The sequence below is a fragment of the Petromyzon marinus genome, chromosome 64 (assembly GCF_048934315.1).
Source record: "Petromyzon marinus isolate PM22_M1 ecotype Great Lakes invasive population chromosome 64, UKy_Petmar_22M1.pri1.0, whole genome shotgun sequence".
NCBI lineage: Eukaryota > Metazoa > Chordata > Hyperoartia > Petromyzontiformes > Petromyzontidae > Petromyzon > Petromyzon marinus.
Genome location: NC_133730.1, coordinates 4,215,182 through 4,237,500, shown reverse-complemented (window position 1 = coordinate 4,237,500; position 22,319 = coordinate 4,215,182). Strand labels below are relative to the sequence as shown.

The 22,319-nt window shown below is 49.9% G+C and overlaps 1 protein-coding gene across 5 annotated transcripts in view; it reads right to left on the bottom strand.

Moving 5' to 3' along the window:
* Nucleotides 1–22,319, bottom strand: part of LOC116956269 (guanine nucleotide exchange factor DBS-like) — a 154,488-nt gene that overhangs the window by 83,850 nt on the left and 48,319 nt on the right. The window contains exon 1 of one of the 5 annotated variants that reach the window (XM_032977727.2): nt 3,877–3,943. The exons of the other annotated variants lie outside the window; for them this stretch is intronic. Coding sequence (XP_032833618.2) covers nt 3,877–3,913 — 37 coding nt within the window. The 5' untranslated portion in view covers nt 3,914–3,943. Of the gene's footprint in view, nt 1–3,876; nt 3,944–22,319 lie in introns of those variants that run through there. 5 annotated transcript variants of the gene reach the window in all.

Here is a 22,319-nt window from a genome sequence, read left to right as displayed (position 1 = left end):
CTCTCATACACTCTCTCTCACACTCACACACTCTCACACTCACACACTCTCACACTCACACACTCTCTCACACACCCTCTCACACTCTCTCTGTCACCCTCCCACACACTCCCACACACTCTCTCACACTCCCTCTCTCTCTCTAACTCTCTCTCCAATTGCTGGACCCAGAACCTAATCCCTTTTTCCCACCACTGGGCAGCGTTTAAACACATTCCAGCATATGCAAATCAAATCAAGGGTTTACGTTTAAATGGGCCGAAATGTGTGTGTGTGTTGTGTGCCCGCCGACAAGCACTTGCCCCGGAATGATACGAAGGCTACGCGGGGGATCTTTGTCTTTGTTGTGTTCCAACTCTCACCCACCCACAAACACATAGGGTGCCCCCCCCCCACCCGCCTGCCTGCCCCCCCCCTCCGGGAAAGAAAATAAAAGACTGAAAATACTTCGTCACTTCTCACTCTCACTAACCAGGACGACACGGGCCGAGGGATAGTTACGTCATAATAATAATCGTCATCTTTATCTCTCCGCAGTGGCGTTCCTCAAATCATCCTGGGGTGTAGCGAGTCCTCACAATATCATTCGTCTGCGGCTGCGGGAATTAGGGGGTTTCAGAGAGGAAAATATCTTGATCAGCGTGTGTGTGTGTGTTTTTTTTACGCTTCAACGATACGCGCGCATCGAGTCACGTGGGTCAGGATCGACGTTTGCGGGATTCGCATGTGCTGAGTTGAATGGCTTTGCGTGACCCCTGCAGCCACGAGATGTCCAGTCGTTGTGTTTCAGTGTGTAATAAATAAATAATAGCCGTCGATTCTTTAATTTAATTCGTGACAATTTTGGGCAGCTCGACCTTTTATCCGCTGAAAGCCGCACCCAATAGGATGACATTAGGAATAATACTCGGTTGCGCGGATAATAGGAAGGGTGGAATATCATGAGGATGGATAAGAGAGGTTTGCATGGCTGTACAATGCCTGCCACGCAGCGGCGTTCGACTGCTTTGCTTTTGATTCCTGCGCGGACAGCAAACCGGCGTCGACAGGTAAACAAATCTTCGGGGCACAATCACTGAGCCCGTTTGTGCTACAAATCGACGGGACGAAGAAAGAAAAATCCTCGAAAAACCCACAACGAGTCGGGGTGCCGCCTTTGGGTTCACACCCGCACAGCTGGCGCCAGCCAGCAGCGAGCTTCGTAGTGGCGCGGAACGGGGGGCGGCGGGAGATGTTCACCCAGGAGGCAGCTGCCGTCCGCCGGACCTCTCCAAATAAAAAAAGTTATTCACCGCGGTCGACGCCTCTTTGAAAAGGATTCCCACACCGCCCATCGCAATGCTCTGCCACCACCGCTCCCACGCAACTTGTGAGCGTCAAGTGTTTTCGCCGGCGTGTATGTTTTATGGTCTTTATAACAACAACAATAATTTAACACTGCCGTACGGTAAATCACTCTTCTCGACAACTGACCACGACTCGGGATGCACAAGGAACCGCGGACGAGTGGGAAGACAGCACGCAGCCATGGCTGTGAGCCGGCACTAACAATTTCCCAAGCTCAGTGGGGGGGGGGGGGTCCTCAATATATTGAGATTTTTTTTAGCAGACCCATTTATGAGTGTTTACACGTGGCAGGAAACCGGAGCACCTAGGCAAAACCGCGCGTGCGAGGGGGAAACACCCGATCCCATACAGAAGTCACAGCTATCTGTCCAAAATGTTGCCGTACTGCCTTCTCCAGGCAAGCTGAGGTACGGCACCTTGACGTGCATAGCCAGCACCGCACTTTGTCAACCCGCTGCTGGATGGAGGCCGCCCCATGCCGAGTCAGTCGGTGGGGTTGTCGAATCATACTTCACCACAATGGTCAGCGCGGGCTGGAGAAGGAATCGCTCAGAAGTGGTTCATATTTGACTTGCCACCGATGTTAGCCGTGGCTGGGAATCAAACGCAGCACAGTAACGACTGCACCACCGGTTTAATCATTTATATAGCACAGCTGAACTATTATTATTTTTTTAAACTAAAGAACAACAACAAAATAACTGCACGAGTCATCAAGGAATCTTAAGAGTACACTGCAATAGCTCCAATCACGCTGGATTGCAATGTGCAACAACTGTGACCATGTGACCAGCACATTTTTTTTCTTTCGTCTTAAATAATTCATAAAACGCTGCCTGCCTCCCTGCTGAATACATTAAGTCTTCCGCGGCTGGCTCACACACACACACGGTTCCAGGGTTAAATCACGTGCCTAGAAATCCCCATGCTGTGGGCCAGCGATGGCATTTCCTACAAAAGGCGCATGTGACCAGCATGTGTGTTGTTTTCGCGTAATGGTATTTTTAAATATATATTTTTTTGCTACGTAGCAGTGGTCCGAGCCAGAAAGGCGCCTTCCTTGTTCATAGCCCAACACACGATACATTATGCTTGCCCGGCACCGTGCGTGTTACAGCAAAGCGTTCTTCGTACCGAACTCATCCACCAACAACTAGCTTGCTATATTTGTTTGAATTCGAGCTGATATTTGGGGGGGAAGGGCTTTTGAACAAAAATTTTTTTATTTTATTTTACCAGGTAAGGCCTATGTAGCTCTTTTTCAGAAGCGACCTGGGCGCAAATGATGATAGCTCAACAAAGTGGCTCGTCACGTGCAAATGTACAGCGGCCAAATACGCCAAACACGTGATGACGATCCTAAATGTGGAGGGCAAAACCGGGGGAGACCCGGAGAAAAATCCACGCGAACACGGCGGGGAGAGAGACACGCAAACCCCAAATGCGCAGACATAATCTGGGTCGGGATCGAACCCACGACCTCCTCCTGTGTAACAGGCGAGGGAGTTAACATCTTGCCACAGTGGTGTCCTCTCGGGGGGGCGGGGGGGAGGGGGAGGCCCTCCGCTTTTGCTCGGTTCGCTGCTTTAACGATGCCGGTGCCAGTCACTCGCCTTCACTGCCCTTGACCACCACGAGAAGAGCAAACAAAAAATCAACCCAAGCACGCACGCTCGGAAGGGGGACAAACAGCATGCCGGCTGCGTTAATGCGATTGGCAATTATGTTGTATCGCCACGTCGCCGAGTGGCGTCCGCCTGTTTAAAATCCAATTCGGAGCACTCACCCGCAAGCCCATCGCCCGTATGGCACACAGTGCGCAACGCTGATAAATTGCTAGCAGGATTAGGTTAAACAAGATTAAAGCAAATGCATTTAACATCGGGCACAACATGCGGGAGATGCGTGTGTATATACACACACACACAAAGACAAATATTCTCCCTACCCCCCCCCTACATAGCCTGAACAGATTGTAGGGGCAAGTGCTGTTAGCGAGCAGCACCTATGAAGGTCGGCACGGCACACGAGGGGGTGGGTGGCCAGCACCACGCCCGGCCGCCTTTGTCTCCCCAGTGGCGATTATTTTTACGCATAGCACCACGTACTCATTTGAGGCCGAGTCGACCTAGGGGAGGCCCTAGACCCGTTCAGATAATCGTCACCGGTGTTGGCCGGGTTCATAGCGCAGCGTAGCGCCAACCACCACGCTACCGCTCACCTCATCGGTGCTCCTCGCGAACAGCACTTGCCCCAACAGCCTTTATATTTTGACAAAAATATAAATCGACAAGAGATTGGCTGCAATAAAAGTGACAGAAATAACACAACAGAGTCGACTGCTCGGTGAAGCGCTGTTGCTTTGGGAGCACCGACTAAAGCCACAACGGCGTACGATGCGAGCGACGTTACGAGCACGAGTTGTCTTTAGCAGCCCCTTGGCACCTACCAAAAGAAGAACATGAAACAGTTTACAAACTACGGGAGCAGAGCAAACAGTGTGAAGCGGCGAAATTGGGTTGGCCATACGTCGAGCAGCAGATAGAGCCCCCGTCTGTTTGTGCATCCCTCCACCGGTGGCCGTTGCTGGTGTTAAAAGACTGATTCACAGTGGGTAGAGCGGTGGGTGGAGCGGTGGGTGGCGCGGTGGGTGGAGCTGCGGGTGGAGCGGTTTGGTGGAGCGGTGGGTGGCGCGGTGGGTGGAGCGGTGGGTGGCGCGGTGGGTGGAGCGGTGGGTGGAGCGGTGGGTGGAGCGGGGGGTGGAGCGGTGGGTGGCGCGGTGGTTAGAGCGGTGGGTGGAGCGGTGGGTGGAGCGGTGGGTGGCACAGTGGTTAGCGGCACAGGTGAGTGACAGTGAAAGCAGGCCCTTGGCACCCAACACCGCCAAGCCGCCAACCCACATTGATCAGCAAGGTGAAGTACGGTCAAACAACGCAATGCCATCATCATAATGGGGGAGATCAGTGAAAACTCCCCACTCTTACCAAGAAGTGATTGACACTCAAAAGTTCTGCACTGATGGAGTCAAGAATCCATTTCTTCCCAATCGCCTATACAGTGAGGGGAAAAAAGTATTTGATCCCCTGCTGATTTTGAACGTTTGCCCACTGACAAAGAAATAATCAGTCTATAATTTTAATGGTAGGTTTATTTGAACAGTGAGAGACAAAATAACAAAAAAAATCCAGAAAAACGCATGTCAAAAATGTTATTAATTGCTTTGCATTTTAATGAGGGAAATAAGTATTTGATCCCCTCTGCAAAACATGACTTAGTACTTGGTGGCAAAACCCTTGTTGGCAATCACAGAGGTCAGACGTTTCATGTAGTTGGCCACCAGGTTTGCACACATCTCAGGAGGGATTTTGTCCCACTCCTCTTTGCAGATCTTCTCCAAGTCATTAAGGTTTCGAGGCTGACGTTTGGCAACTCGAACCTTCAGCTCCCTCCACAGATTTTCTATGGGATTAAGGTCTGGAGACTGGCTAGGCTACTCCAGGACCTTAATGTGCTTCTTCTTGAGGCACTCCTTTGTTGCCTTGGCCGTGTGTTTTGGGTCATTATCATGCTGGAATACCCATCCACGACCCATTTTCAATGCCCTGGCTGAGGGAAGGAGGTTCTCACCCAAGATTTGACGGTACATGGCCCCGTCCATCGTCCCTTTGATGCGGTGAAGTTGTCCTGTTCCCTTAGCAGAAAAACACCCCCAAAGCATAATGTTTCCACCTCCATGTTTGACGGTGGGGATGGTGTTCTTGGGGTCATAGGCAGCATTCCTCCTCCCAACACGGCGAGTTGAGTTGATGCCAAAGAGCTCCATTTTGGTCTCATCTGACCACAACACTTTCACCCAGTTGTCCTCTGAATCATTCAGATGTTCATTGGCAAACTTCAAACGGGCATGTATATGTGCTTTCTTGAGCAGGGGGACCTTGCGGGCACTGCAGGATTTCAGTCCTTCACGGCGTAGTGTTACCAATTGTTTTCTTGGTGACTATGGTCCCAGCTGCCTTGTGATCATTGACAAGATCATCCCGTGTAGTTCTGGGCTGATTCCTCACCGTTCCCATGATCATTGCAACTACACGAGGTGAGATCTTGCATGGAGCCCCAGGCCGAGGGAGATTGACAGTTCTTTTGTGTTTCTTCCATTTGCGAATAATCGCACCAACTGTTGTCACCTTCTCACCAAGCTGCTTGGCAATGGTCTTGTAGCCAATTCCAGCCTTGTGTAGGTCTACAATCTTGTCCCTGACATCCTTGGAAAGCTCTTTGGTCTTGGACATGGTGGAGAGTTTGGAATCTGATTGATTGATTGCTTCTGTGGACAGGTGCCTTTTATACAGGTAACAAGCTGAGATTAGGAGCACTCCCTTTAAGAGTGTGCTCCTAATCTCAGCTCGTTACCTGTATAAAAGACATCTGGGAGCCAGAAATCTTTCTGAATGAGAGGGGCTCAAATACTTCTTTCCCTCATTAAAATGCAAATCAATTTATAACATTTTTGACATGCGTTTTTATGGATTTTTTGTTGTTATTCTGTCTCTCACTGTTCAAATAAACCTACTTTTAAAATTATAGACTGATCATTTCTTTGTCAGTGGGCAAACGTACAAAATCAGCAGGGGATCAAATACTCTTTTCCCTCACTGTAGATTGAAAACTCATTTCTTTAGAACTGCTTTTTGTGTTTTGGTTTGTCGTCTTTCCCCCACACCTCCGATTAGCATGATAGGCTGCGTACAGTGCGAAAGTTACTATTTAACTTTTTGTTTTGCCAGGTAAGGCCCACTGAGCTATGTAGCTCTTTTTCAGAAGCGACCTTGCCACAAATGATAGTTCAACGAAGTGGCTTATCACGTGGAAATGTGCAGCAGCCAAATACTCTAAACCAGTGCTTCTTAACCTGGGGTGCGAGATGCCCTTTCTGGGGGTGCGAGATGCCCTTTCTGGGGGGTGTGAGATGCCCTTTCTGGGGGTGCGAGATGCCCTTTCTGGGGGTGCGAGATGCCCTTTCTGGGGGGTGTGAGATGCCCTCTCTGGGGGTGTGAGATGCCCTTTCTGGGGGTGCGAGATGCCCTTTCTGGGGGTGCGAGATGCCCTCTCTGGGGGTGTGAGATGCCCTTTCTGGGGTGTGTGAGATGCCCTTTCTGGGGGTGTGAGATGCCCTTTCTGGGGGTGTGAGATGCCCTTTCTGGGGGTGTGAGATGCCCTTTCTGGGGGGTGTGAGATGCCCTCTCTGGGGGGTGTGAGATGCCCTCTCTGGGGGTGTGAGCTGCCCTTTCTGGGGGGTGTGAGATGCCCTCTCTGGGGGTGTGAGATGCCCTTTCTGGGGGGTGAGAGATGCCCTCTCTGCGGGTGTGAGATGCACTTTCTGGGGGTGTGAGATGCCCTTTCTGGGGGAGCGAGATGCCCTTTCTGGGGGTGCGAGATGCCCTTTCTGGGGGGTGCGAGATGCCCTCCCTGGGGGTGCGAGTTGCCCTCCCTGGGGGTGCGAGATGCCCTTTCTGGGGGAGCGAGATGCCCTTTCTGGGGGTGCGAGATGCCCTCCCTGGGGGTGTGAGATGCCCTTTCTGGGGGAGCGAGATGCCCTTTCTGGGGGTGCGAGATGCCCTCTCTGGGGGTGTGAGATGCCCTTTCTGGGGGTGTGAGATGCCCTTTCTGGGGGTGTGAGATGCTCTTTCTGGGGGAGCGAGATGCCCTTTCTAGGGGTGTGAGATGCCCTTTCTGGGGGGTGTGAGATGCCCTCTCTGGGGGTGTGAGATGCCCTTTCTGGGGGTGTGAGATGCCCTTTCTGGGGGAGCGAGATGCCCTTTCTGGGGGTGTGAGATGCCCTTTCTGGGGGTGACAGATGCCCTTTCTGGGGGTGTGAGATGCCCTTTCTGGGGGTGTGAGATGCCCTTTCTGGGGGTGTGAGATGCCCTTTCTGGGGGTGTGAGATGCCCTTTCTGGGGGGTGTGAGATGCCCTCTCTGGGGGTGTGAGCTGCCCTTTCTGGGGGGTGTGAGATGCCCTTTCTGGGGGTGTGAGATGCCCTTTCTGGGGGAGCGAGATGCCCTTTCTGGGGGGTGTGAGATGCCCTTTCTGGGGGTGCGAGATGCCCTTTCTGGGGGGTGCGAGATGCCCTCCCTGGGGGTGTGAGATGCCCTCTCTGGGGGTGCGAGGTGCCCTTTCTGGGGGAGCGAGATGCCCTTTCTGGGGGGTGCGAGATGCCCTCCCTGGGGGTGTGAGATGCCCTCCCTGGGGGTGTGAGATGCCCTCTCTGGAGGTGTGAGATGCCCTTTCTGGGGGTGTGAGATGCCCTTTCTGGGGGTGTGAGATGCCCTTTCTGGGGGTGAGAGATGCCCTTTCTGGGGGTGTGAGATGCCCTTTCTGGGGGTGTGAGATGCCCTTTCTGGGGGTGAGAGATGCCCTTTCTGGGGGTGTGAGATGCCCTTTCTGGGGGTGCGAGACTCCCTCCCTGGGAGTGCAAGACACGGACAGATTTTTGTTAAAGGTAAATAATCGAAAACACATATTAAGCACAGACACGTAAGTACAACTACTTTGTTTCATCAAACCTATGTATGTATTAACATTATGGACTTTTTTTTACTCTTGAGAACCAAAGGGATGCAGGCTGCAGCAAAGGTTCCGAACCACCGCTCTAAACGCGTCATGTTGATATTCTAACTGTGGAGGGGAAAAGAAAACTGAGGACCCGGAGAAAAATCCACACGACCACAGAGAGAGAGAAAGAGACACGCAAGATACAAATATACAGCAGCAGGCAGCCATTGTCAGGGTCGGGATCACGACCTCCTGTATACCAGGCGAGGAAGTTAACATCTTCTAACCACCAGGAAGGCCTTCTTGGGGAGGCCTTCATCCAGCGGGAAATCGAGCATTGCTGATGACAATTTTTTTTAAGTGCATTTATAATATGCACTGCAAATTATTTCGACACACGGTACATTTCCTGCCCGTGCCTCTAGCCACCGCCGCTGTCAAGCGTTCGAACACGAAAGTGCGTTGCTTTTTTGCTCGTCTGGGAGCATTCCGCATACCGGTGGAGGACACGAAGCCATCGCCTCGACCTCCTCACATTGTCCAATCACACAACAAATTGTGGGCGCCACAGTGGCCACCCCTGAAGATTCATTCACGAGATGCCCCCCCCCCCCCCACAATGCACCCCCACAGTTCAATTGGAATTATACAGCAGCAGGCATCAGGGTCGGGATCGAGCCCACAACCTCCTGTATACCAGGCGAGGGAGTTAACATCTCTTAGCCACCGTGGTGATGATGAGAGAGAGATGCAAACACAGAGATCTCTACACCCATTAAGTGTCCAGAACAGAACCTTGCCCACCACCCAATTGTTATAGTCTGTCCAGGTGACCCACCTGCTGTTGGTTGGCTGTGTCCAGTAGCAGAGGATCAAGTATAGACTCAGGAGACACGATTGACATTATAATTGCTATTATATACAAAGACAAAGATCCCCCTATAGCCTTGGTAGACTGCTGAGGCAAGTGCTGTTAGCGAGCAGCACCTATGAAGGCCGGAACAGCACACGAGGGGGTGGGTGGCCAGCACCACGCCCAGCCGCCTTTGTCTCCCCAGTGGCGATGTTTACACACGGCACCAGGTACTCAATTGAGGCTGAGTCGACCTAGGGGAGGAGGCCCAGAACAGGTTCAGATAACCGTCACCGGTGTTGGCCATGAGCGAGGAATCGAACTCGGAGTTACCAGGTTCGTAGCGCAGCGCGCTAACTGCTACACCCCGGCTCCCCACCTATTGCCTACACACGCGAATCTAACAAAGAGACAAAAAAGAATACGAATTGTGAATCAAATAGAGCCGTGTGCGTGCCAGCTGCAACAACTGTGGTCTTTAATTTTAGGCGTTCCCCAACAATTCGTGACAGTGGCAAATTGGTCTTTCAGACGCTAAAAATAGAGGTCGTTGATGTGTACACCTCCGCCTCCTCGAGACGAGGTTCATTATTTGCTACACGAAACAGCATTGTGCGATAGTGTCACTGTGTGGCACAGTTGCCGTGCGGGGTGTGATAGTGGGAACTGTGCGAGTGATTAGTGACCGTGTTAAGCGAACGTTGGTGTGCAGTGCCGGATTATCGGAGGAGCAAAAGTAGCTGCATATATAGTGAGGGAAAAAAGTATTTTATCCCCTGCTGATTTTGTACGAATGCCCACTGACAAAGAAATGATCAGTCTATAATTTTAATGGTAGGTTTATTTGAACAGTGAGAGACAGAATAACAACAAGAAAACCCAGAAAAACGCATGTCAAAAATGTTATAAATTGATTAGGAGCACACTCTTAAAGGGAGTGCTCCTAATCTCAGCTTGTTACCTTTATAAAAGACACCTGTCCACAGAAGCAATCAATCAATCAGATTCCAAACTCTCCACCATGGCCAAGACCAAAGAGCTCTCCAAGGATGTCAGGGACAAGATTGTAGACCTACACAAGGCTGGAATGGGCTACAAGACCATTGCCAAGCAGCTTGGTGAGAAGGTGACAACAGTTGGTGCGATTATTTGCAAATGAAAGAAACACAAAAGAACTGTCAATCTCCCTCGGCCTGGGGCTCCATGCAACATATCACCTCGTGGAGTTGCAATGATCATGAGAACGGTGAAGAATCAGCCTATAACTACACGGGAGGATCTTGTCAATGATCTCAAGGAAGCTGGGACCATAGTCACCAAGAAAACAATTGGTAACACACTACGCCATGAAGGACTGAAATCCTGCTCAAGAAAGCATATATACATGCCCGTCTGAAGTTTGCCAATGAACATCTGAATGATTCAGAGGACAATTGGGTGAAAGTGTTGTGGTCAGATGAGACCAAAATGGAGCTCTTTGGCATCAACTCAACTCGCCGTGTTTGGAGGAGGAGGAATGCTGCCTATGACCCCAAGAACACCATCCCCACCGTCAAACATGGAGGTGGAAATATTATGCTTTGGGGGTGTTTTTCTGCTAAGGGGACAGGACAACTTCACCGCATCAAAGGGATGATGGACGGGGCCATATACCGTCAAATCTTGGGTGAGAACCTCCTTCCCTCAGCAAGGGCATTGAAAATGGGTCGTGGATGGGTATTCCAGCATGACACTGACCCAAAACACACGGCTAAGGCAACAAAGGAGTGGCTCAAGAAGAAGCACATTAAGGTCCTGGAGTGGCCTAGCCAGTCTCCAGACCTTAATCCCATAGAAAATCTGTGGAGGGAGCTGAAGGTTCGAGTTGCCAAACGTCAGCCTCGAAACCTTAATGACTTGGAGAAGATCTGCAAAGAGGAGTGGGACAAAATCCCTCCTGAGATGTGTGCAAACCTGGTGGCCAATTACAAGAAACGTCTGACCTCTGTGATTGCCAACAAGGGTTTTGCCACCAAGTACTTAGTCATGTTTGCAGAGGGGTCAAATACTTATTTCCCTCATTAAAATGCAAAGCAATAATAACATTTTTGACATGCGTTTTTCTGGATTTTGTTGTTGTTATTCTGTCTCTCACTGTTCAAATAAACCTACCATTACAATTATAGACTGATCATTTCTTTGTCAGTGGGCAAACGTACAAAATCAGCAGGGGATCAAATACTTTTTTTCCCTCACTACTACTACAGATGTAGTAGCTACGAGCCCCACACTTCCAAGAGCCCCGCGCTAAATGCTTTCAAGCTCTCAATTCCGCTTCAGTGAACCTGCACTTGCTCCATTACTATAGTACTATATCGCCTTCGACTTTTACAAACGACCGGGTGTTTAAGGTTATCGATTTGACGTATTATCTGGCTGTATAGCAAATGAAAAATTACAATTGCTTTACTGTGCAAGTTAAAAAAAAAAATTGTGTTTTAATATTTACGTAATTTTTTATTTAGTGCCCCTTTGTAACATCATGCTGCAGGCCCCGCTCTAACTTCGTCCAGCATTGGGTGGTTGTAGCGCGATGAACCTGGCGACCCGAGTTCGATTCCCGCTCACGGCCAATTCCGGTGACGGTTATCTGAAACGGTTCTGGGCCTCCCCTAGGTCGACTCGGCCTTAAATGAGTACCTGGTGCGGTGTGTAAACATCGCCACTGGGGAGACAAAGGCGGCCGGCCATAGATGCTGGCCACCCCACTGCCCCCGTGTGCCGTGTCGGCCTTCATAGGCGCTCACTCACAGCACTTGCCCCAACAGTCTGTTGTTAATAGGCTATATGGCGAGGGGGGGGGGCCGGGGTGTGATTGTCTTCGTGCACTGTGTGAGTGATAGTGACTGTGTTAAGTGATAAGTGACTCTCTGATAATGACTGTGAGCACAGAACACTCAACAACCGCCGTTCGACCCCTAAGTGGCGGCGACGTCGCCACGGCGCTTGTGCCAGGATAGGTGCCCTTTAATGCCCCGTGAAATTGTCGAACGCCCGCTGGCAGGAGGTCACGGGACAGACCCAGCAGGTGCCATGGGTCGACTGGCTGAGATGACTACTGGCCGATGCACCACCTGTGCCCCCTACCGTGGCACCAAAAAGACAAAGATCCCCCGTGTAGCCTCAACAGACTGCTGGGGCAAGTGCCGTTAGCGAGTAGTACCACCTATGAAGGCCGGCACGGCACAGGAGGGGGTGGGTGGCCAACACCACGCCCGACCGCTTTTGTCTCCCCAGTGGCGATGTTTACACACTGCACCAGGTAGTCATTTGAGGTTGAGCCGACCTAGAGGAGGCCCAGGACAGGTTCAGATAATCGTCACCGGTGTTGGCCGTGAGCGGGGAATCGAACTCGGGGTTACCACATTCGTAGCGCAGCGTAGCGCTGACCGCTACACTACCGTGGTGGTCACCGCATCGCTCGGCGCTTTCAGACGCGCTTTTTGCGGCCGTCTGGAACGCTCTCTTCGCTTCCCGATATTCGGAAGTCACCAGAGCAGTCATCGTCTGCATTGAAACACTAATTTCATCAGAACTGCCTGTTGTGTTTATAGTTTGTTGTCCTTCCCCCCCCACCACCCCCCCAAAAAAAATTCCGATGAGCGTGCTCAGCTAAGTACGGTGCGCAATAAGTTCAACAAACATGCACACACAGAGACGCAACTAAGGGAGAGGAGGCAATGGAAGAAAATGAGTGTAGTTTTTTTTGTGCCCAGCAGTGGGAAGTTTGAATCACCAACCGAGCTGACAATCTGAATCACGCATCGACCACCACTGCTACAGCGACGTAGGCGAGGACAACTCCTTTCGAGGATCTCCCGCAAAAAAAATAAAAATAAACCCAGCACAGGTCAATGCCGTCGTGGTCGTCGTCATCATATTAGAAATAAGTCATATTTAAAAATGCTGTTTTAAAAAAAAAACACGCTTTATTGAAATGTACGGTACTCGAAATGTCAGAACGCCACGACTCCAGGAAGTGGCCCCGAAGCTTGCCACAACGTAAGGGGACCCGTGGTGATTTAAAGCCAACGTGAGTTGAGCGTGAACAATTAGATCCAAGGCGAAACATGACATATAAAAACATATTTTTTAAAAAATATGTTTTAATGATAGAATATAGTAATTGTCATCAGCATGACATAAATTTACCAAGTTTGCAGTCGATACCACATTGGGAAGTGGGTGAAAATTGAGCTAGAAGATTTTGAGGATACAACAACAGACAGAGTGAGTTAAATAAAAGCGTGTAATAATAACATAAAATAATCCCCCACACACACACACACAAGCCCCCAGACGATTTACGGCACAGGGCAACTTCGTGGAGTCGCTTCATCGTTGCTTCTTGTCGCTCCCAACGATGGAAGTTGCCCTTTCGAGCGAGCTGCGATGAATAACTCCCCCCCCCCGCCACCACATCCCAACCTTTTCCCTGCTCTTACTTCCAAAACATTACAAGGGACGTTCGTTTTTTTGCAGGGCGAGCCGCGAGCGACAGTTATGAAGTTATAATCCACAAATCGTGATGGAGAGAACTTTAATAATCATACTGATGGTGGGCGATTAAAGAATGCATCTCTTCATGACGGTTTAGGACGACGCTGAACATTTTTCTTCCAAAGTCTAATTAAAGATGCAGATGATATCACCCAACATTTATTCAAGCAACGGACACAAGTTTTATGCGTTTTTCCACTCAGCGTTATTACATCGGTGTGGAATAACTGCAGATTTAGGAGATGGCGTGGAGGGGAGTAGAGTGAGATGAGAGGGGGGAGGTAGGGGAGTGCGTGGAGGGGAGTAGAGTGAGATGAGAGGGGGAGGTAGGAGAGTGCGTGGAGGGGAGTAGAGTGAGATGAGAGGGGAGAGGTAGGAGAGTGCGTGGAGGGGAGTAGAGTGAGATGAGAGGCCATAGCGGGTGTTGAGCATGATAGGACAGGAAGTGGTGACGTAGTGGTTCCTGCACTGCGCTATGAACCTGGAAACGTTGTGATTGGGGCCATGGCGAATATTAATGGTGAGTTACATGTGAACTGGTCCTGGGCCACCCTACACAGACCCCATCATTGACCGGAATGGTGAAGTATGACCACCCAACCCAGCTCCCACTTACTGGCATGGAGAGGAATTCGTGAAGCAATGCATGGACATGACTATTTACTACTGCACTGTTGTTGTTATTGTTGTTTTGAAGACAGTTCAGCTTTGGCCAGGATATTTTCTCGACTTCGGCGATCCCAACATTGTCTGGATCAGACATTTAAGTTTAGGATATTTTTTTGTTCTACAGAGACTCTGCTTTTGATACGACAGATAAGGTTACATTTAACTTGTTTTTATATTCAGTGAATCCAAAACACATGGCTTTAACACAACGAAATGACTTACTCACTTGGGCACCCACTCACTCAATTACCCATTCACGCATCACTTATTCACTCACCCGCCAACTCAGCCATCTACCCACTCACTCACCAACTCGCTTAAACACCCACAAGCCACTCAATCACTCACCCACGCCCTCTCCAACATACCCACTCGCCTACCCACTCACTGACTCAATAAGCCACTCGCTCAACCATCTAGTCACTCACACCCTCAACCACACACCGACTCACCCGCCTAGTCACTCACACCCTCAACCACACACCAACTCACCTGCCTAGTCACTCACACCCTCAACCACATACCAACTCACCCACCTAGTCACTCACACCCTCAACCACACACAAACTCACTCACACCCTCAACCACACAACAACTCACCCGCTTAGTCACTCACACCCTCAACCACACACCAACTCACCCGCCTAGTCACTCACACCCTCAACCACACACCAACTCACCCACCAAGTCACTCACACCCTCAACCACACACCAACTCGCTCACACCCTCAACCACACAACAACTCACTCACCCACCCTCCCTCTTAGCCATCCGTACAAGCACGCACGCGCCCGCACGCTCGCGATGATCTATACACATGAAGACAGAACGAACATAAAACTACAAAAATCAGAACAGTTGGCACATCAGTGGAAAGGAAACACAATTCGTCGGGAAAACAACCGCTTCTAGATCAAATGATCATTATTCCTTTCAGAAATCTGTCTTAAGGTGACAGCGTTGGACTGCCTTCACGATCGTTAACACACATCGCAGACATCTGAAGTCTTATTTCTGAGATCTGCTGACGTTGCCACCCTTCGTTCACCGCATAACGCATCGTCTGCAACGGAGTTCATTTTTCTTTCCCCAACTGGAGCGTGTTATTGTTGGGGCCCTGTTGTCGTTATTATTATTAAGGATGGCGCCTTGCGGACACACAATTAGGAGATCGATAAAAATGGCATGCGCATTTTCAGCCCTCATCTTTAAAAAAAAAAGGGGGCGGGGGGGGAAGGGGAGGCTCCGACTGACGGACGACCGGGTTACGCAATGGACGACGGAGAATAATGGTGAACCGAACAAAATTTTAGCGGTCGGAAATTCTGGATGATCGATACAAACTTTCACTCGGGCGGGGAGGGAGAGGAGCCAGAGAAAACGCTTCAGATTTGACAGCGGAGGTTTCGCCCCGGGTGGCTGGGGAGATCATGCTTCGTCACGAGTGCATAGTTTGGGTTTAAGCCACCCCGTGATGTAACCAGGTTCTTAAAATGTGGCGAGCTGACGGTCTCAGCCCGCTCACCAATGACTTGCACAAATAAAGTTCACCGTGACGTAAACAAAAAATTCAGAGTTGGCTCAGAGGTCAGAGCTCGCTGACCTGCCGCTGCCGAGCACCTAGGTTCAATCCCAGGTCGCAGCCACCTGTGCTTAAACCAGATCCTCGAAATCTCGTGAGTTGCACACAAAAAAAATCCAGCAGTGTCTCTATATATCTCTCTCTCGTGTTCCTATTTCATTCCACAGATTCCAGCTTTGGGGAAGTAACAACGAAATAGTGTGGATAAAAACGGAGGTGGGGGGGGGGGGGTTCTAATAAAACGACGTCGGTAGCTCTGTGACTTCACTTGCCTGAGCTCTTCGCCGACACGGCGAGGCGCACCGCTCACTCGGAGAGTCGTGAAAGGTAAATTTGTGGGGGGGGGGGGGGGGGTTTTCATGGCTCTCGACAGGATGCCGACAAGGCCAACCGGCGTGTAAGTCGGGAGGATGAGAGCGTGCGTTTAAATGTAATTTTCTTCTTTACGCTTTGGTTCTATTCGGTAAAGTCACGTAGGTAAAAAAATAAAAGAACAAAAATCACGACGTTTCGGCCACAACACGAGCGGCCTTCTTCAGGTGAAAGGGACAGACCTGTTGGGACGACAGAGCTTCAATAAACGCTGTTAAGATTCGTAGCGCCCTTTTAAGTTGGTTGAGCGAAAGTCAGGCACCCAAGCAGTAGAATTTAGCATTGAAAAAGGTTGAAGATATTTCTTTGTTTGTTCACCGGCAATGTTTAAAAAAACGTGTGAAATTGCTCGTTAATGGAGTGATTGGCAGGGCTGCATAGTACGTATGCAATGATGCGCCGCTTAACCAATTATTTTTCTTCTTGGTTCTTTCGGAAAAGTCACGTAGAAGGGAAATAATAAAAATGAAGCATAATTATTTTATTATTTCCCTTCTACGTGACTTTACCGAAAGAATCAAGACGATGAATCCCTGCAGTCACGAAAGCTTGAAATCGAAATTTTTACGTATTTTGTTCAATATAAATTCGGAATCAAAATAAACACCTCTACATTACAAGCGGATGATGAAGATATTTGTTGTTTGTTCACCGGCAATGTTAAAAAAAAACGTGTGAAATTTCTCGTTAACGGAGCGATTGGCAGGGCTGCATAGTCCGTATGCAATGATGCGCCGCTTAACCAATTAAAATACTCACTCGTGAACGCACATGATGCACGCGTTCGCATCACGTTGGCGAACATTTATCGCGTGGAAACGAGAATGCCAACATATAATAGTTTAGTACTCTCATTGGGGGTGACGAAACTGCACCAGAGGTCGAAATAAAAATGCCAAAGAAACAAACATCGATGAGACGGGTAAAATCAAACAAATATCAAACGAGAGAGAGAGAGAGAAAAAACTATTCTTGAACTTAACTGCCACCCTATGAATGTGTGATCACTTGTCGTGGGCATACATTGTCACATCAGCCCACAAAGTGGCACAGCGTAGCCAACCGTGCTAATCGGAGGTGATGGTGGTGGTGGTGTGTATTGTTGAACTTCTTTCGCACCGCACGTAGCCAACTGTGCCTGCACACACTCGCTTAGCCGTGCCACTTTGCTTCCTCAAGGGCCGTGGGCAGGCTTGCCGTCCGGTCACTGAATAGGCCACGGATCGTCATTGTTATATGGCATCACAAGAAAAATATGTATTTTCGGCTGAACAAAAATACCACGCGATTCCTGCGGCGCTGTTACGGCAAAACATTTTGCATGACCTGCAATTCGCGCGGCAACATCGCGAAGCGCAACTGCTTCACCGGCAGTTCAATTGTCACCGACATCGCAAGGCGTCGAAAGGGGGGGGGGCACGGACGGCACGCGCACCTCGAGACGGAATGTCGTGCACTGGCAGCGCCCACTTTGTCTGGTGTGTCACGCACGTGCGCGCGTGATACCAAAATCGCACGGAATGCACCCGATCTCGTCGGATCACAGGAGCAAAGCGGACGGGAGCGGAGTCCCCGGGTGACACACACAGGTTGGAGGCGCGAGCGGGGAGGGGTGTGGGGGGGGGGCAGCCTGCCCACTGCATCATTCCACTTCTAATTGGGACACTTCATCGGTTTCTCTGTGGAAGAGATTAATGAATATTAACAGGCTGACCACTTGCCTAAATAAAGGTACACCGAATGATGTGTGTGTATATATATTAACAAAGATCCCCCGTATAGCCTTAACAGACTGTTGGGGCAAGTGCTGTTTGCAAGCATCTATAAAGACCGCCACGCCCGACCGCCTTTGTCTCCCCAGTGGCGATGTTTACACACCACCACACCAGGTACTAATTTGACGCCGAGTCGACCTAGGAGGAGGCCCAGGACCGGTTCAAATAATCGTCACTGGTGTTGGCCACGAGCGGGAATCGAACCCGGGTCGCCGGGTTCGTAACGCAGTGTGCCAACCGCTACACCAACGCTCCCCATATGTAGACACGACACACACACACATATGACAGTGCTAACGGGATGCCATAATGAATATCAGCAGGTTGCCATCTGGCCGAGCAATATATCGACGAATCCTACACGGTGCGCCAGATCCGCTCGCTCCTCGGCCTCCGTTCCAACTTTCTTCGGCGGTTTCCACGCCGCTGTCCGACGATCCCAGATCCAGGGCTGCGATCGCGTCCATTTGTGTACATTAAAGCCGCTTCGCTCAATTAGGGCCTCGCCAGCCGACCCACAACCACCGGACACGGGTGGGAAGAAAGTAAAAAAAAAAGCTTCACAGCTCATCGGATTCCTCCGGTATGAATGAAGATTGTGATTCTGATCAAAAGGGCCGATTGAAAGCTTTCTTATTCGGGCGTATCGACTGGTTTGGCTGGTATGTTGTTGTTGATGTGTAATTCGTGTTTAGAAAACACATTTTTTCGTGCTATCATTATCTCATCATTTTCATCACAAACCGCTTTCGATAATTTGGCCAGGGCACGCATTTTTTTTTGCTGGTGCTTAATAATAATTTAAAAAAATTAAGCCCAAATATTCTTTCAGCATAAATTTTTTTAAAAAAAGTAAAAATGTCACGTTGACGATTAAGAATAGTTAAGCGGGGGTTTGGCAGGGCGCATCTCAAGAAGGAACGACGCTCACATGAACGAGACAGGGGACCGAAGGGCAGCTGAAGGGGGAGGGCGGAGACGGGAGCAGTCACGCAACCGCATGCGTGGGGGAGCCACCGGAGCGGACATTGGGACTGCGGCAGGGATCCGCGAGGGCACGGCGAGACGCGCGGGGAGGGCTTCGTCAAGCTGCCGATAGACGAACGCACTCAAAAGATTCAGTGTCGCTGCCGGGCGGTGTGTGCGCGTGTGCGTGCGTGTGGTAGTGCCGCTGTCGGGGGCAGCGGTGGTGTAGCGGTTAGCGCTACGAATCTGGCGAGCCGAGTTCGATTCCCGCTCACGGCCAACACCGGCGACGATTATCTGAACCGATCCTGGGCCTCCGCGAGGTCGACTCAGCCTCAAATGAGTGTTGCGGTGTGTAGTAAACATCGTCACTATGGAGACAAAGGCGGCCGGGCGTGGTGCTGGCCACCCACCCCCTCGTGTGCCCTTCTGGCCTCCATAGGTGCTCGCTAACAGCACTTGCCCCAACAGTCTGTTATGGTTACATGGGGGGTCTTTGTATTTGCCTTTTGTGTGCACGCTGTGGGGCCGCCAACCAATTTCCCGACGGAACCCAGGATCCCCCCCCCCCACCCCTAACCGCTTCATGGCTGAGAGACAAAAAGGCTTGAGTAGACATGGGCCGTGTTGTTGTTGTCGTTGCTGTTGTTGTTGTTGTAGCGTGTATTCATTCGCGCGGAGCAGTACCACGGCGGTCGGCCGTGGTGCCGCTCCGATACCTTGGCAGTCGTACCCAGAGTCGGAATATTTATTAACACTGTGAGGAATCCGATGAGCTACGGAGCTCTTTCACGCGCCGCCTAATGCCACGGCCTTCGCGGCCGCAGCCCGCGCGCAAAAGTCGCGATGGCGTCAGTGTCGTCCTCTGCAGTCACAAAGGACGACGGGCACTGCTGACGCTGTGGCAATGTCACAGTGCCGTGCCAGCACTGCGACATTCCTCAGTCCACAGCTTGTGCCATCATCATTATCATCTCAGATAGAGCCAGGCTTTGTCCAACTCCCCGTACGAAATTCACCTCGAGCATTTGTTTGGCATTCAATTGAGGTCACGCGCAGACACGAGCATTTAAAACGCGCGCACGCGCGCACACACACACAGGGAAACTCACTAAAGCAGAGTTAAGTTTTAAAAAATGCCCTTAAAAAAGGCACACATGTGGCTCTGTTGCCTGGACGGTGGGACTGCAGTGCAGACTTGCTCTGCTTATTCGGATTGCCAAAGGGCTGTTCGTGTGTTATGCAAGTATATGTCCATCAGATAGACACGTCATATGCAATATATATTGCACAGTGATGAATTGGCCAAACATGGCATGTAGGTCCCTCTTGATAAAATAAAGCCTCGAGATTTTTTTCCAAAGGACGACTGATATCATTGTGCAGACGGCAATATAAGCATCCGATTGGACGGTGGCTCACTCCTATTGGAGTTACCGAGCCATCGCTTGAAATTCCACATTCTTATGTCCGGGGCAGGTCGTTGACCTAATCACCCCGAATTTTCCCAATCTCATCGGATTTGGTGAGTGCAGTGCGGTGATTCCTCGCTTAACGCGCGTTCACACAATGCGGTTTCGCTATAACGCGGTTCTTCTTTTAATTGTTTAACGAATGAGTGTTGGGACACGTGGTGTTGGGCACGTGGTGTTGGGCACGTGGTGCCCAGCACTCATTAATGGGATCGGCCAAACATCCCCCGTACAATCTGGGGACTCGGCAAGGCCTTCCTGAGTAAATAACTGACTTAATTATGATTAGTATTTACAAATTATAATAGCATTATTGTTTCGTAAAGTCTGAATTGTGCGTATATTCTCTTGAGGATAATTGTTACACAGCTGATGAACAATATAAAAAACCTAATAAATGTCACTTTTCGCATAATTGCTGTAGATGCAACTTGTCATTATTTAACGGTTTAAAAAGGCCTAATTAGGAAGAAAGAAACGGGCTTAATTTGAAAACACGCAGAGGCACTGCACAGGGCAATTAAAACGGATGCCTCTTCACAAAATTGGGACAGCGTTGCCTAATTTCCATGCAACTTTGAGCCACATTAAGGCACGCGGCTTTAGAAACTGCATATTTTCAGACGAAATGTAGTTTTTCGCTCTCCCGCTCGAGCGACGGGAATTAATGATGCACACTGAACGTTAAGTAACGACATCCCGAGGGGGTTTGGGTGGGGGGGGCCGCGTTTATAAAAAAAATAATCGGCACAGATACACCATTCCGTTACGCTAAAACGTCTCTCTATTTATGTTTTTAGCTCCATTAACACTCGGGGGGGTGCTTCCCCATCCCAGTTTTTCTTTTGTCGCCCCCTCTAACCGCAAGTCCAAGAAACGAACGACGAAACAACGGCAGACCCTCACCTAACACGGCGGCGATGGCGGTGGCTTACATGTTCCTGGACAACGCCACGTTCGGCGAAACGGCGTTCGACAAACTATTGGGCCTTTTGGCGTCCTCTGGTCTAACACCGTTTGAGACGAGGCTCGAAAGAAAGCTGTCTCTGGTGTGGACCAATCAGTTTCAAGGACAATGCATATACTCTTTGGTTCTATTCGGTAAAGTCACGTAAAAGTATAAAACAACAAAAAAATAATTCACGACGTTTCGGCCACAACACAAGTGGCCTTCATCAGGTGAAGGGACCAGACTGTCTCGAGGACAGCGCTGGAGTGAACACAGCCAAGCTCAGACCGCGACCTTTACGCTTGTGTGAGAGGAATTAAGGTGCAATGACAAAGGAATTAACATAAAAAATAGCATTTAATTGGCGGACTTAGTATGATGAACGGTGTAGAGGGGGTGAACATGTGCAGACCGGCGAGGGGGGGAGGGGGAGTGTACATATTGATGGTGTGAAAAGGGAATTTAAGCAGCTGCGAAAGTTTTGGATACCACTACTTGAAAAAATATATACTGTACCATTGAAAATTAGTTTAATGTTTGGTTCGATTTAGAACATCTTTCCAATGGTTGCTTAATTTGAAACCATCTTCTCGGTTGAAATTGAGTCTGTGTTTGTAAATCTGAATTGCCTCGTGAACAAATCTCTGATAAAAACCCGTGGGTTTGCAAAGAACCTTGGTATCGGAGAAAATTATATCGTGATCACCCACAGCGTTGTAACATTGACTTTACCGAATAGAACCAAAGAGTATGGATCCTTGCAGTCACGAAAGCTTCAAATCTAGAACAATGCATATATTCTAGATTTGAAGCTTTCGTGACTGCAAGGATCCATACTCTTTGGTTCTATTCGGTAAAGTCACGTAGGTAAAAAATAAAACAACAAAAATCACGACGTTTCGGCCACAACACAAGTGGCCTTCATCAGGTGAAGGGGACCGTACTGTCACGAGGACAGCGTTGGAGTGAAGACAGTCCAGCCCAGGTCGCGTCCTTTAAGCTGTGTGGGAGGAGACATCTGCAAACTCCTCTCCCCCTCCCCGTGTCGGTACTCTGAGCATTTTATGCTAATTCCTTTGTCAAAGCGTTTTGTCTCCTCCCACACAGCTTAAAGGACGCGACCTGGGCTGGACTGTCTTCATTCCAACGCTGTCCTCGTGACAGTACGGTCCCTTCACCTCATGAAGGCCACTTGTGTTGTGGCCGAAACGTCGTGATTTTTGTTTTATTTTTTACCTACGTG